This window comes from Labrus bergylta, chromosome 6, assembly GCF_963930695.1.
Source record: "Labrus bergylta chromosome 6, fLabBer1.1, whole genome shotgun sequence".
In the NCBI taxonomy this organism is placed as follows: Eukaryota; Metazoa; Chordata; class Actinopteri; order Labriformes; family Labridae; genus Labrus; species Labrus bergylta.
The window spans coordinates 20552791-20566369 of record NC_089200.1 but is presented as its reverse complement, the minus strand read 5'-3'; the positions used below and the strand labels follow the sequence as shown (position 1 = coordinate 20566369).

At 37.9% G+C, this 13579-nt stretch overlaps 2 protein-coding genes and 1 long non-coding RNA gene across 3 annotated transcripts in view; 1 reads left to right on the top strand and 2 right to left on the bottom strand.

Moving 5' to 3' along the window:
- Positions 1–243: 243 nt before the first annotated feature.
- Positions 244–6400, bottom strand: LOC109996082 (cytochrome P450 2J4). The gene is made up of 9 exons (XM_020650024.3): positions 4036–6400; positions 3758–3920; positions 3245–3394; positions 2998–3158; positions 2644–2820; positions 2306–2447; positions 1956–2143; positions 1713–1854; positions 244–1072 (listed from the first exon to the last, which is right to left on the bottom strand). The coding sequence occupies exons 1-9, from the start codon at positions 4237–4239 to the stop codon at positions 897–899; spliced, it is 1503 nt and encodes a 500-aa protein (XP_020505680.1). The 5' UTR covers positions 4240–6400; the 3' UTR covers positions 244–896.
- Positions 3846–13579, top strand: part of LOC136179411 (uncharacterized) — a 22247-nt gene continuing 12513 nt past the window's right edge. Inside the window, exon 1 of the long non-coding RNA XR_010666544.1 lies at positions 3846–3975. This is a non-coding gene — a long non-coding RNA (uncharacterized lncRNA). The remainder of the gene's footprint in view (positions 3976–13579) is intronic.
- LOC109996081 (cytochrome P450 2J2) overlaps positions 10141–13579 on the bottom strand; it is a 4142-nt gene continuing 703 nt past the window's right edge. Inside the window, exons 3-9 of the mRNA XM_020650023.3 lie at positions 13430–13579; positions 13182–13342; positions 12899–13075; positions 12572–12713; positions 12218–12405; positions 11935–12076; positions 10141–11486 (exon numbers count right to left, since the gene is read on the bottom strand). Coding sequence (XP_020505679.2) covers positions 11311–11486; positions 11935–12076; positions 12218–12405; positions 12572–12713; positions 12899–13075; positions 13182–13342; positions 13430–13579 — 1136 coding nt within the window. The 3' untranslated portion in view covers positions 10141–11310. The remainder of the gene's footprint in view (positions 11487–11934; positions 12077–12217; positions 12406–12571; positions 12714–12898; positions 13076–13181; positions 13343–13429) is intronic.

Here is a 13579-nt window from a genome sequence, read left to right as displayed (position 1 = left end):
AAGACCAACTATATATGTTGTTGGTTTCTCTCCCCCTCATGTAGCTATAGTTCCTTCCCTGCAAGAGTAATGACATTTCATGATCTCATAACTAGTCCTTACTGAAGATGATCAGCATGCAAAGGTCCCTGCCATTTTCTGGTGATATTGCAACCAACCATAATGTAGAATCATGTACTTTTTCAGTGGTGTAAATAACCTTATTAAGGTAGAGTGTATTATGTTGTATGTATAGGTAAATAATAAAACTCAAGAAGTTTATTTGATGAACAGTGAAAAGATATAATCTGCTGTTGGTTTGATTTTAAAGAAATTAAAAGGTTAAAAAAAACGACGACATATGCTAAGTGCAGACAAGAACATGGTTACTTGTGTGCAAAAGCAAAGATTAGCTCAATCAGAAACTCCTCTGAAAATTAGAATGATGATTATAAACATATTGACATGTATCAAAAATAACATTTTATTGGCGAAGCATACGAGTTACTTGAATGATAAAGGTTTTTTAAAAGTCATTTGGCAGTGGTCTGGAATTCAGAGTTGGCTTCATGGGTTTTTGATAAGCAGTGACAACATTTCTATATTTGACTGATTTTATTTTATTTTGATTCTTTTCACTTTCAACTTTCGGTGGTTTTAAAAAGGAAGCATTATACAAAGTATTTTGTGTCATCTATGAAAATGTAAAAAAAAAAAAAACAACAACACACAATTAAGCCAAGCTAAGCCAAAATCTATCTAATAACCACATTTTTATCTACAATGGTCAATCAACTTGGTAAGTTAACACACATAGATACACAATATATTTACTGAATACATTGTACAGCCTAAACCAAGACATTTGCAAAATTGGTAAAGCGTATTGTTCTCTGAACATTCCTTTTTCTTCATTCTTAGCGTGGCGTGGCACAGATTTCATAAGGACATGGTGCCAGAGTAATACCAAATTGGTAGTCCAACGTCGCCTTCACCCCAGCAGGCATGGAGAAGGTGAAGCGCTGCATGAAGGAGGTGAAGAAGAGGAAAAGCTCCATCTTTGCCAGGTTCTCACCAAGACATACACGCTTACCTGAAACAAAAAACAAACTGAAAAGCTAAACATCAGGCAGGTTCAAATATTTACAAAACTGAGAAAGATTATCATGGTAAAAATGTACTCTGCCCTCAGACAAGTGAGTGTATATTTAGACTTAGACTTTCTTTATTGTCATTCAAACTTGTACTTCACAGTGCAGATAAGAACAACATTTTGTTGCATTTGGCTTGTTGTAGTGCAGGATAAAAACAGCAGTAAGTATTTACATAGAAAGATAAGGTGCAGATATAAATAGATATAAAAAGAAAATGTATATAATTTCTATACAGATAAATATATTGCACGTTTGTGATGTATGTTATATTGTATTTTACAGTCCAGTGAGGTAGTCCTGTGTGGGGGTTTGAGGGGGAATGGAGGGATTATTTTTTTGTGTTCAAAATAATCATTCTAACCTTTCCCTCTTGGTACTATATGCTGAATACTCATTACCATCTCAAAGCCAAAGCAACATTTGACAACCAGATTTAAACACTTCTGGCAAATTATGATCCCATGTCACTCTGCGTTTTTTTCTTGATAATTAAGAGTCCGCTTTTAGCAAATCAAAAAGTAATTATGTCAGTTTATGCTGAGACAGGCCCCAGGCCCCTGGGTTTGTGGTGCTCCTCACCTGCAGAGAAAGGCATGAAGGTAGCTTGCTTCACAAACTTCCCCTCCTCAGTCAGGAAGTGTCCTGGGTTGAAGGTGGAGGGGGTCTCCCACTCATTCTTGTCATACAGCACAGAGGTCAAGTTGGGAATGACTGTGACTCCCTGGTGATTTGAATAATATAATTCATTATAATATAAGATTATTTAAGTATGATATATTATTATACTTTGTCATATCATTTTATTATGTAGTGGAAATTGACCTTTGGGATTGTGTAGCCTCCCAGCTGGATATCCTTGTTGGTCATATGAGGCAGGCTTAGAGGTACTATGTTGCCTATTCTCTGGACCTCGTGGAGGACAGCGTCAGTATAGGGCATGTTTACACGATCTTCCACTGACGGCTGTCTGGACTGTCCTATCACTTTGTCTATCTCAGCCTGGACCTTTGCTGTGAGGAAAGGAAACAAACAGGAACTGAAAAGACGTTTCATAGACAGGCTGCAAAGTAAAAATGTGTGAAGAGATGGTGCAAAAATGACCACCAGTGTGTATTTGTTTGTCACCTATTTACACATTTTAGAGTAAGAACTGGCCTGGTCAGTGCTCTTACCCTGGATTTCTGGGTACTTGGCCATGTAAAGGAAAGCCCAGCGCAAAGTGGTGGATGTGGTCTCAGAGCCGGCCACAAACAGTTCAAAGACAGAAATAATCAGGCATTCCTCATCAAAAGTGTTGTCAGCTTGCCCCTTACTCTGAGAATATATTCAAAGACATGTGTTAAAAAAATGTATCAAAATACTTTGGAACAATTGCAAGTGTACTGGAACTCATGAAAAAAAAAACTCATGAAAAATGTTTTAAGCTGTGTTCTATAGCATTAATTGGGTAGTTTTCTGTCAGGGATAAGCCATTCAAAGATATAGCTGTAAGGCATTGAGTGTCAGTCACCATCTCTATCTCATTCAAGTAGCAGTCGATGTAGTCTCTTTGGTCTGAGGGGTCCCAGTTTTGTTTGTGCTCTTTAAGTTCTTCTCTTATAAAGTCCTTTATATCATAGTGAATTTTCTTAAATGTCTGATGTGGCCCAGGTATCCATCTCATCAGCCGAGGGAATGAGTTGTAAAACTGCAGAGCAAAGCAGATTAAAATGATAATATATGATAGTGAAATTTCAGTGTATATTTCAAATATAACATCTTTATTAAGCCATTTGCATGGATGCTCTGTTTCACACTTTAGCATTTATTGCAAAACAATGACACACTACATTAATATTTCAGCTGTTGCTTAAAAATGCCATACCTGTGCCCAGATCGATGCTTCAATCTGGAGTGCTGTTTCAAAGTAGCTGATCAGTTTCCTGAACTTCTCATCAGTGTACTCAAAGCGATGCCCGAAGACCAGGGAGCAGATGATGTTGGAGACAGCATTGCTGAGGATGAGGTTTGGGTTGAAAGGCTTACCTCCATGGTGTAACACAAAATAGGATGTCAATTTGGTATGCCATCATTTCTCTTTATAAATGTATCACTCAACATTTAATATGTACCTTTATAGCTATTTAAGTCGTTTATACAATAGGTTATTTCCTCCAAGACGTTTGGTTCAAGTGACTTCCTCCCAAATCCAAAATTTTTTAAGGTTGAAACTGCAAAACGCCTCTGCTGCTTCCAGATGTGCCCATTACTGAAAACAACACCTGACAGGAAATTCATGACAAGGAAAAAAAATGTGAGTTTATAAAAATAGAAGCCAATGAAATTATAAGCATAAAATACATCAAGTTAACAGTCCTTGTTCTGTAAATCCTTTTGTTTTATTTATAATTTATCGAAAAACTAATCTTCTTATTGGTTAAAGAAGAGATTTGCAATTTTCACTTAAGTTACCAGAGCTGTGATTAATACTAAAACAATAGCCCAGGCCATTTAGATCAAAGAAATCACTAAGGGTGATCTTAACATATTTAACACATTCTTTTGGCAATTCTCCATGCTATAAAATGGTCATAAACTTTATGAAGGCGTTCCATTTGGTTAGTCTATGTTTTACATCCTCACACCAAGTCCACCAGTCAGGTCCACAAGTATAGGGAGGGATGGGCGATCAGCCAGACTGTCACCCTTAGTCACAAGAGCTTCTTTTAGAACCTCAAATCCATTCAAGACCACCAACCACTGCTGGCCGATCCGCAGACTGTACACATCTCCATATTTCCCTGCTAACTGTGAGTGGATTCAAGAGAGGAGGAAGAACACCGTGCTCAATAAAACAGAAAATGTAAAGATAAGTGCTATGAACTGACAGTATCTTTTTTTTTTAAAACACTTTCCTGTTTACCTGTGTCATACTCTCATGAGCCTTGTTGTGATCCACTGAGAAAATGTTGCCAAGGATAGGAATAGCCTGAGGTCCTGGAGGGAAGCTGGCATGCCTGCGGTTCTTTATGTAGTCTGCAGTTAGAATTAAAATGGCTATGAAGATAAGAAGACTTTTGACATCCAAGTTCAGTAAGGGTCCAAATACTGAAAAAATGAAATCCATCCTGCAAACGAGGGCTAAAGTCTCCTTAGCTGAAGCCTGTCCTTCTTTGAACCTTCAGTGAGACTAATTCTTGTCTTGTATACCATGAACAAATAATTAAACCCCACCCAGGCCTCTCTTTCCTGTTGGGGCGAGTCTTGGCAACAAACCAGAGGCATTCTACTTGTTTTGAACTCTGATCTATTTATTCACTGAAAAGAGATATCACACACTGTTATTCTCTGTGTGTGAGTAAATTATTCAACTGTAGTGAATGGTGTGAGTGAGGGAAATAAGTTAAACAAAACGTAACAAATGTAAGCCAGTTTCAAATAACTTCACATTAGCAAATAATTAATTAGGTTATGTGTGTGTATATAATTCATAAAAAGGCATAAAGTTATGTATTTTCTATTAGTAATTTTATTTTCCTGTGACAAGTTGTGTTTTGTTACTCTCTGGCTAAGTGGGCCAGTGCCTCCTATAGTATCATTACTGGTTAGCGGTAAACAGGTGAAAATATTATGTCCCAGCGCTCTCACCACTTCAATCAGTGCAGGGAACCACCTTGAGTGCCTAGGGGGATGATCAAAAGCATTAAGCAAAGAAAACAACACCATTACAAGCAAACCAGTTGGTTCAGTCTAAAAAATACAACCTAATATCAGTCAGGCAATAACAATGCAAACGCTAGATGAAAAAGAGCAGATACTAGCTTCAGTAAACCCACTAAAGGCACAGCTGCAAAACAGCAGCCAATAAAGGCCTGGAATACAAGAAAATGAAGCTACACATCCTAATTTTTTTTAATTACATTATAATAAGTATAATTACCATATTATAACTATGAAATAACTCTATACCTCAAGTGGCTCATATCTGGACGTAATGGTGCATTTACAAAAATCGAACCTTGCGGTACACCACAGGCTGTACAGGAGGTGGGACGAGTGGTTGCCTATGATGACCACAAAGGTTCCGTCTAAAAGATATAATATAACTGCCATTGACACCAACCCAAGTCTCGAGGCGTTTAAATAATATGGCATGATCTACTGCCTCAAATTTAAAGTCCAATATGTAAGATATCTACTGAATTAAATAATTAAATGACCTTACTATAAAATCAGACATTAAGTAAACATGCTATGTTGAAGTGCTGGCGACTCTGTCAACAACACAGCAGCCAGTATGGCCACCTTCTAAGTTTTTTCAATGGCACCCCCACGGTCGTTTTGGATGCCCCTCGGTTTCCCTGGCAAACAGCAAACACACAGGTGTTGCAATGATGAAAGAGGGCAAGCAAACTGGTTCAGATATAACTGATTCTACCCAACCTAAAAAGCCTCTGCATTTTTCTAGTAAGCTTGACGATGTAGAAATGTGGTAAAACTAGGATAAATATTGGAGATGCTTTTGAAAGAGGTTAGAACACAGAGAGGTTTCAAGACTGATGTAGAGCTGGTTAAACACGGAAGCCACATTGTCCATGACATGGTGACCTGCGTGCACATGGGGGAGGGGACGGGGGAGACAGCTCTCTATAATGTTTTGAATTTGGACTACTGTACCCATTTTAAACACCACGTGACACAGTTACATATTGCTCCTTTAACATGTTACCACTCTAGCAGAACAGTCAGAACCATGGTATTTCTCACCACTCATTTGAAGATGACACTCAGTATGTTCCCCTCCATGCCAACAATTGCAAAATTTTAGACAGCCTACTCTCATGCCTCAGCAACATTAAATGCTGGATGTCTTAAAACTTTTAAAAACTAAATGAAGACAAATCTGAAATCATACTTCTTGGTCAAATTCATTTGTCCTATTATTTCCATAGAAACCTTGGTTCACTTCACAACATCACACTGAAAGAAAACAATCTGGGCATGACATCCTATACAGATCTCTGATGCACATGTTTAAAATATTGTCAAATCCTGTTTGTTTGTTTTTTATACTTACACAAATTTCTAAAATAATTTATCATTAATCATTTCTGTCGCCCTTGTATCCACATTAAGTTATTCCTGCTTCTATTTTTCTCCCTTAGATTATTGATATATCCCTTTAACAGGTATCAGTCAGACTATCTTTCGATTAGCTTTATACAAGTCACATTTTTTCTTTTACATTTTTGCCATCCATGGAGAAAACTGGCTAACACAAAAAAGTCTCTGTTACCATCCTCACTTGACAATGAGGTACAGTTTACACTCATTAAAAATGATGTAATAATTGAATCACTAAGGTTGCAGAAACAACATCTGACTTGGTAAATTGGAAGACTGAATTGCAAACCGTCAGCTAATATACAGAGAAGTCAGCAATGAGCAAGATGATTGAATGAAGGTGAGTTTACATTTAACCAAACACACTCCTTCCAGTTATATTCATTACATAACAGTCTATAATAATGAAATAATTATAAATATTTTATTTTTTATTCACTTCAATCCAGCATTTTGTTACCTTATCTATTAGACTTGTTATGTTGAATGGAGTATTGCTATGTCAGGACCTGCCCAAATGTGGGAATGTTTTGACAAACGTTCTTCAGTCAGATCAGTAAGTGGAGATGAATGATATCAAAAAGGCCTAGACTAACATTCCTGACCAGGGAGCAGCTATAGCATATGTAAACTTCCCTTATGACATCCACATATACATATAAAGAGCATAAAGTGGCTTTTACAGATAAAAGCCAGCCAAAATTAAAAACACAGGCAGCTGGGCTTGAACCCTGAGTGGAATCCAGCTGGGAGTGTGAAACATTGTTAGGGTACTGGCAGGTGGTGACATGTTCTGCATGCTGTGTTAAAAGGGAGATTCAGGAGGGCCAGGTCTTCCTGGACTTTTTGTCATACTTCAAAACAGCAAACGGACCAAAGAAAATGAAAAGAAGCTGGCTGTTATTTAGCTAATTTAATGTCATCATATTTGTATACCACGCATCCTTCTTTTTGTGAGGAAATATAGCCAAGAAGTCGAGACAAGATTGGTTTAGGTTGTCTGCAACTAGTGGCAGGAACTGTGCTTCTCATCGATCAGGTGATAATGTTTTGATTCAAATGGAATTTCAAACAAAGGTTAACAAAACAGGAATTTGTGAGAAAGATTATTAACTGTAAAATCATTTAAGCATCTTTAAATCTATAGCTCTCATCAGGGGCACCTGACTAATTGTCAGACTAATTGGAAAATACAACTGTAGTGAAAATTGAAATGGCAATGAAGAGCAACAAACTTTTGACATCCAAGTTCACATAAGTTCAACTACTGAGGAGATTAAATCAATTTCAAAAACAAGTGCTGAGTTCTGTTTAATTTAGGATTGGGCTTTTTTTATTCTTCAGTGAGCCAAATCCTTGTATTGTATTTCCATGAACAAATAATATTGCCCCACCCAGGCCTCTACTTCCTGTGAGGGAGAGCCTTGGCAACACACAAGAGGCTTTAAACTCTGATCTATTTATTAACTGACAACGGGGACGTGGATGTAGTTTTCCTTTTACCTCAGGATAAACTTTTATATTATATATATCACTAGTCCACCTTAAGCTCTCCCTTCAACAATAGACTTGTTTTTGTTGAATGCGTAAAGTGTTTTTAGTTCAGTTTGGTGATGCAGTTTCATTTAAGTTTATGCAGACTTGATTTAGTCTTTAAATGGATGCTTTATCCTGTGTTTAAAGATTGCTGTTAGTGTTATTTACCTATGATGTAGGTTACTGAGTAAAAATAAGATGAAATCACTACAGAGTGATACTTAATGTGAAAATTGGCTGCTTGATAGGCTTGCTATTAAAAATGGGTGTTAAAAAGAAACACAATGGGTGTAATTACCTTATAATGATGGCAGAATCTGAAGACCCCGAACAGATTTTGTGAAGTTTGGTCCACCAGAGCTTGAATATTCACAGCCAGTGGAGTAAACCAAACTGTATAGCTCGACAAAGAGAGCATTGACTTTCAAGTATTTGCTTCTCTACGCCATTGGAATAGTAATTGGCATTCAAGACAATGAGGTCTCTCAAAGGCTTCAGCTCGAGCCCAAGCTCACTTTGGAGACAACTTTTCAGATGGCCCGGCAGAGTCAGCGGATTAAAAAGCAGAGCTGCAAATAAGCATGCTGACTCCTTAGTTTTGAATCTGTGTGCTTTACTTAATTGCAAGAGTAATAAGTTGTGTATTTCCTGGGGTACAAGACCCCAGGTGGCGTTGTCGGTTCTTATTTTACAAAATTACTTATTGCCACCACTACCCTTGCCACACTCTCATCAGCACCAGTGTTTGCCGAGGCAACACTATTGTCAGCACAGATGCAAGCTACTCACATGGCATCCAGTCCCCACTACCTTTAGGCAAATTGAGTAGCTGAAAGAGCAGTCCAACCTGCAATACTCATTCTCAAATAGTCTGAATTTTACCTTGCTCTCCTAAGCTAGCCGGCGATACCCACCAGAGCAACAGAGGCCAGTCCAACTCGGGTGATGATAGGACAACAGATATACTGTCCTGACATCTGATAAGAAACTCCAGGCCTGTCCTATCAGTTATTATCAGGTGCAGATAAAAGACTCTAGAGCTAAGAAGGCATATGAGTACTAACTTGTCAGAATGGATAACAGCAATGTGATGCGCCTTAACAGGAACCAATTGCAGGCTGTTCCAGATAATGCCAAGCCTGCCAGTCAAAAGTAACAACCAGGAGAAAACACAACACAGCCAGTTACCTACCTTGACCCAGTAGCCAGGTAGCTTGGAGCCCCCTGAGCATTTCAGTGCTAGAGACTCGAGCAGGGTCTTCCTTGCGACCCTCTGCACCCCAAGAGTCAGTGAGACTCACCTCAAAGGGCCATGAAATGAGACTGCCTCTCAGATTCAGAATGGCTTAATGATCTAAAAGGATAATCTTAGCCAAGAGACCTTTAGTAAGCTTTGAAGAAGTGTTGTTCCTCTACTGAAATACCTCTATATTTCATTACATTCCAGGTTGTGAGATGGATAATGATCAACAAAAAAAGTCTTCTGAGTTTATTTCTGTATTCATGAAGGAATATGACTGAGTAGAAGATTTGTTTGAGGTCCTGGTGTCTAGATCACTGTGAATGTTTGATCCATTGATCAATGCTAAAATGATTTAAAAATGATTTTAAGTTCTTCATAACACTGTTGTTGAAATAGTTAATTCCCTCAAGTTCTTTGGCATCTCGGTCACTGACCTGCTGTCCTTGCCCTTAAACATCAACGGCTGTCTCCTGTGAAGTTCTCAAGAGCGATAATTCAAAAGCTTTTTACAAAAAGCATACCGATATGGGTGGACACAATACATCAAAGGACTATACACTTAGAGAGGACAGTAAAAACTACTTCAAAAGTTGTTGGACCACCACTATCACAGGTACAGGACATTTACACCACCTGCTCCAGGAGGAATGCATTACCCATCTTACAGGACTACCCACCCAGCACACATGGGCAGTTTTCCTGCATAAAATTATTATCATTATTTATTCATTAAGATTAGTTTAGACAGATGAGAGAGCTTCTGATGGGGTCCAGAATTAGGCATTACCAATGAGAAATGCTCATACTATTTAACAACCGGGGTTTGGCAAATTGCAACGAATTGTCTCCACTGTCAGATTTCAGTCACCATATTGTCTGCCAGCTTTGGAGCAGGGGGAGCTTGAGAATTTGGTCTGGTGGGCTTGTCTTTTTAAACTAGAGAAATGTTACTTGTGCACATGCCAGATATTATGAGAACAATATTTAAAGTATGAAAAGAACAGTTACAGTAATCCAGAAAATGTCTCTTTCAGCGTGTTATGTAGTTTTATATTATAGGAATACTATGATGTTCAAATTGTCAATGTGACAATATTTAACTATAAATAATACTTACATAGTATATTGTGTTCAAAACATTTATTTGATAAAATTAAGTTGAGTAAAAGAACCATTAAAAAGACAGACCCTGCAGTATTTGTTATTCTTTAAGTCTGCAACAATAACCGTGTGCCAAAATACTGTATATGTAAAACATATGTTAAGTTCACCTGATGAGTTCAAGCCTTGCTTCATATTTGAAAGTTATGGCAACATGCAGCAGTCGTAACAGAAAAATAAAAATAACAGATTAGTTATCTAAATACCCTCACAATAACAAGATATTTCCATGTTGTGATTTCCATTTTTTTTAAAGTTATGTGAAAACTTTCACTTATTGGATTAGATGAGATTTAAATCCAATCATTTGGCAAGGGATGTGACCATCAGTGCAAAGGCAGAAATTATGATATCTACAGTAAAAGCCTAAAGCAAGGTCATCAATATCGCAGGGTGGATTTTGTGTTGTCGGCTCTAATCCAAAAAGTATTATCCAAAAGATCAGATTTTATCTTTGTTGAACAGTTAGGGTTAAGATCTTGTGTAAGTTAAATCTTCGGGTTCTGGTATAAAATAGGTCAATAAGCATATTTCATCTTACAGATTAGTAAGCATATCAACAAGTGTCTTACAAGGCCCGCTGTTACCTGAAGCAGAACCACATTTTTAAGGAGAAGATTTAACTGTTAAGAATCCCAAAAATTGTAAATTAAAATTAATCTAACAGTATACAGTTTATGCAATGCAGATTGAGCTTTACAAAAATGATGCTAATATAACCGTACTGTATCCTACAATATCATTGAGCATATCTGGGTAGGGCTAAAGGGATAATGAACTTACTTACCATATAATGTGATGTGTCTCGTAGATAGATCGTGTACAATTAAAATAATTAAATATTAAATACTGAAATCCAAAATTTCACATAGCTCTAAGTTTGAAATGTATCACACATCTTAAATTTCAAAGAATAAAATGAAATGAAATAAAATGAGAAATACTTGTATAATGTAGTTGCTTGTTATCTGAATTCTGAACTTGAAGACAGGCTTAATTGCTGAGTGCTTAAGACATTCATTTTACAAAATAAAAGAGATAGCAACACTAAACAACATGGGCTGTTGTAACTAATGAAATCAAAGTATCTGAAAGAAGAGTTTCATGATCAGAACTCATGTTGATGAGCTTTTCTTAGCGTAATGTTGCACAGATTTCATAAGGACATGGTGCCATAGTAATACCAAATTGGTAGTCCAACTTCACCTTGACCCCAGCAGGCATGGAGAAGGTGAAGCGCTGCATGAAGGAGGTGAAGAAGAGGAAAAGCTCCATCCTTGCCAAGTTCTCACCAAGACATAAACGCTTACCTGAAACAAGAAAACAACCTGAAAAACTGAAAATCAATCAGACAAGAACTTGTAAAAAAAACAAAAACTCAGAAAAGTGAGTTATTAACCAAAGAACAGATTCAAAAACTTGCCAAGATAAACTCTTCAAAAACTCTAAATCTTTATCTCTTAATTTACTTTGTACCATTGCATTTTTGGGCTCGAATGCAAGTGAGTGTTTATTAACTCTTCCCACTGCCAATCTTTCTAACATGACCCTCCAAAAGTAAACAAGCTGCCATGAACAAATCTGGATCTGATTATGATCTCATGTATTTGTTCTCTTCTTCATAGTGAACGTTTGCTCTTGGCCAATCTACAATATTATGAGACCCCTCCTAGGGTCCCATATTATGCTGGTAAAAGCCCAGGATCCTCTATTAACAGTAAAAGATGCTTAGAAAACTGGGATTGTGTTGTTCCTCACCTGCAGAGAAAGGCATGAAGGCAGCTTGCTTCACAAACTTCCCCTCCTCAGTCAGGAAGTGTCCTGGGTTGAAGGTGAAGGGGGTCTCCCACTCATTCTTGTCGTACAGCACCGAGGTCAAATTTGGGATTATTGTAGTTCCCTTGTGATTGAAATATTATCATCATATCATATCATATCATATCATATCATATCATATCATATCATATCATATCATATCATATCATATCATATCATATCATATCATATCATATCATATCATATCATATCATATCATATTGACCTTTGGGATTGTGTAGCCTCCCAGCTGGATATCCTTGTTGGTCATGTGAGGCAGGCTTAGAGGTACTATGTTGCTCATTCTCATGACCTCGTGGAGGACAGCGTCAGTATAGGGCATGTTTACACGATCTTCCATTGACGGCTGTCTGGACTGTCCAATCACTCTGTTTATGTCAGCCTGGACCTTTGCTGTGAAACAGGAAGATAAATAGTCAGGAGCTTAAAATGTAATTCATTAACAGGCTGCAAAAGTAAATATTAGAGACTTGATGAGTGCATGCAATGTGTCAATAAATGTCTTTTTAACATATTTGTACATCATCCAGGTAAGAACTGGCCTGGTCAGTGCTCTTACCCTGGATCTCTGGGTACTTGGCCATGTAAAGGAAAGCCCAGCGCAGGGTGGTGGATGTGGTCTCAGAGCCGCCCACAAACAGTTCAAACACAGAAATTACCAGGTTTTCCTCATGAAAAGTGTTGTCAGCTTGCCCTTTACTCTGAAAATATATTGCATGTCAGCCCAAAAACATTTAGCAGTCCTGGAACTTGCTTGTTTAATGCTTTGATTAAATGGGTTGTTTTCTGTCAGAGGCACGGCCTTAAAGATAGTGCTGTGAGTCACAACTGAACACTTAGTGTCTTCCTTAACAGCACAGTGTAAACAATACAAAATTCCAGTCACCTCCTGGATCTCCTTCAGGTAGCAATCAATGAAGTCTCTTGGGTCCGAGGGGTCCCAGTTGTTTTTGTGCTCCTCAAGCTCTCCTCTAGTGAAGTCCTTCGCATCTTTCCACACCCGCACGACTGTCTGATGTGGCCCCGGCAAACATCTCATCAGCTTAGGGAACGAGTTGTAAAACTGCAGAGTTGAGCAGATGAAAAGAAAAAGGAATCATTTCTGCAAGGAATTTTTATGTCTGTAACATTCATTGCATAATTGTGAAAACTCTGCTGAGAATTGGTACCTGTGTCCAAATTGAGGCTTGAAACTGGAGTGCTATCTCAAACCAGCTGATCAGTTTCCTGAACTTCTCATCAGTGTACTCAAATCGATGCCCAAAAACCAGGGAGCAGATGATGTTGGAGACAGCGTTGCCAATGATGAGTTTTGGATCGAAGGGCTTACCTCCAAATTGGAACAGAAAAGCAGTTATAATTTGTGTATTTGTTGTTGTTTGTCATTGCAGGTGCGATCATGTAATTGAATATTTACCTTTAAAGCTTTGGAATTCTTTTGAACAATGAGTGAATTCATCTAAGATGACAGGTTCAAGTGACTTCTTTCCAGTTCCAAAATATCTGAGAGTTGAAAGGGCAAAGCGCCTCTGCTGCTTCCACATGTGCCCGCTATTGAACACTATAC

Coding starts and splice junctions, on each gene's coding strand:
- LOC109996082 (XM_020650024.3), bottom strand. CDS start 4,239: ATGGATTTCATTTTTTCAGTATTTGGACCCTTACTGAACTTGGATGTC. Junction 3,921..4,035: donor CTCATGAGAGTATGACACAG/GTAAACAGGAAA, acceptor ATCCACTCACAG/TTAGCAGGGAAATATGGAGA. Junction 3,395..3,757: donor GGACCTGACTGGTGGACTTG/GTGTGAGGATGT, acceptor ATTTCCTGTCAG/GTGTTGTTTTCAGTAATGGG.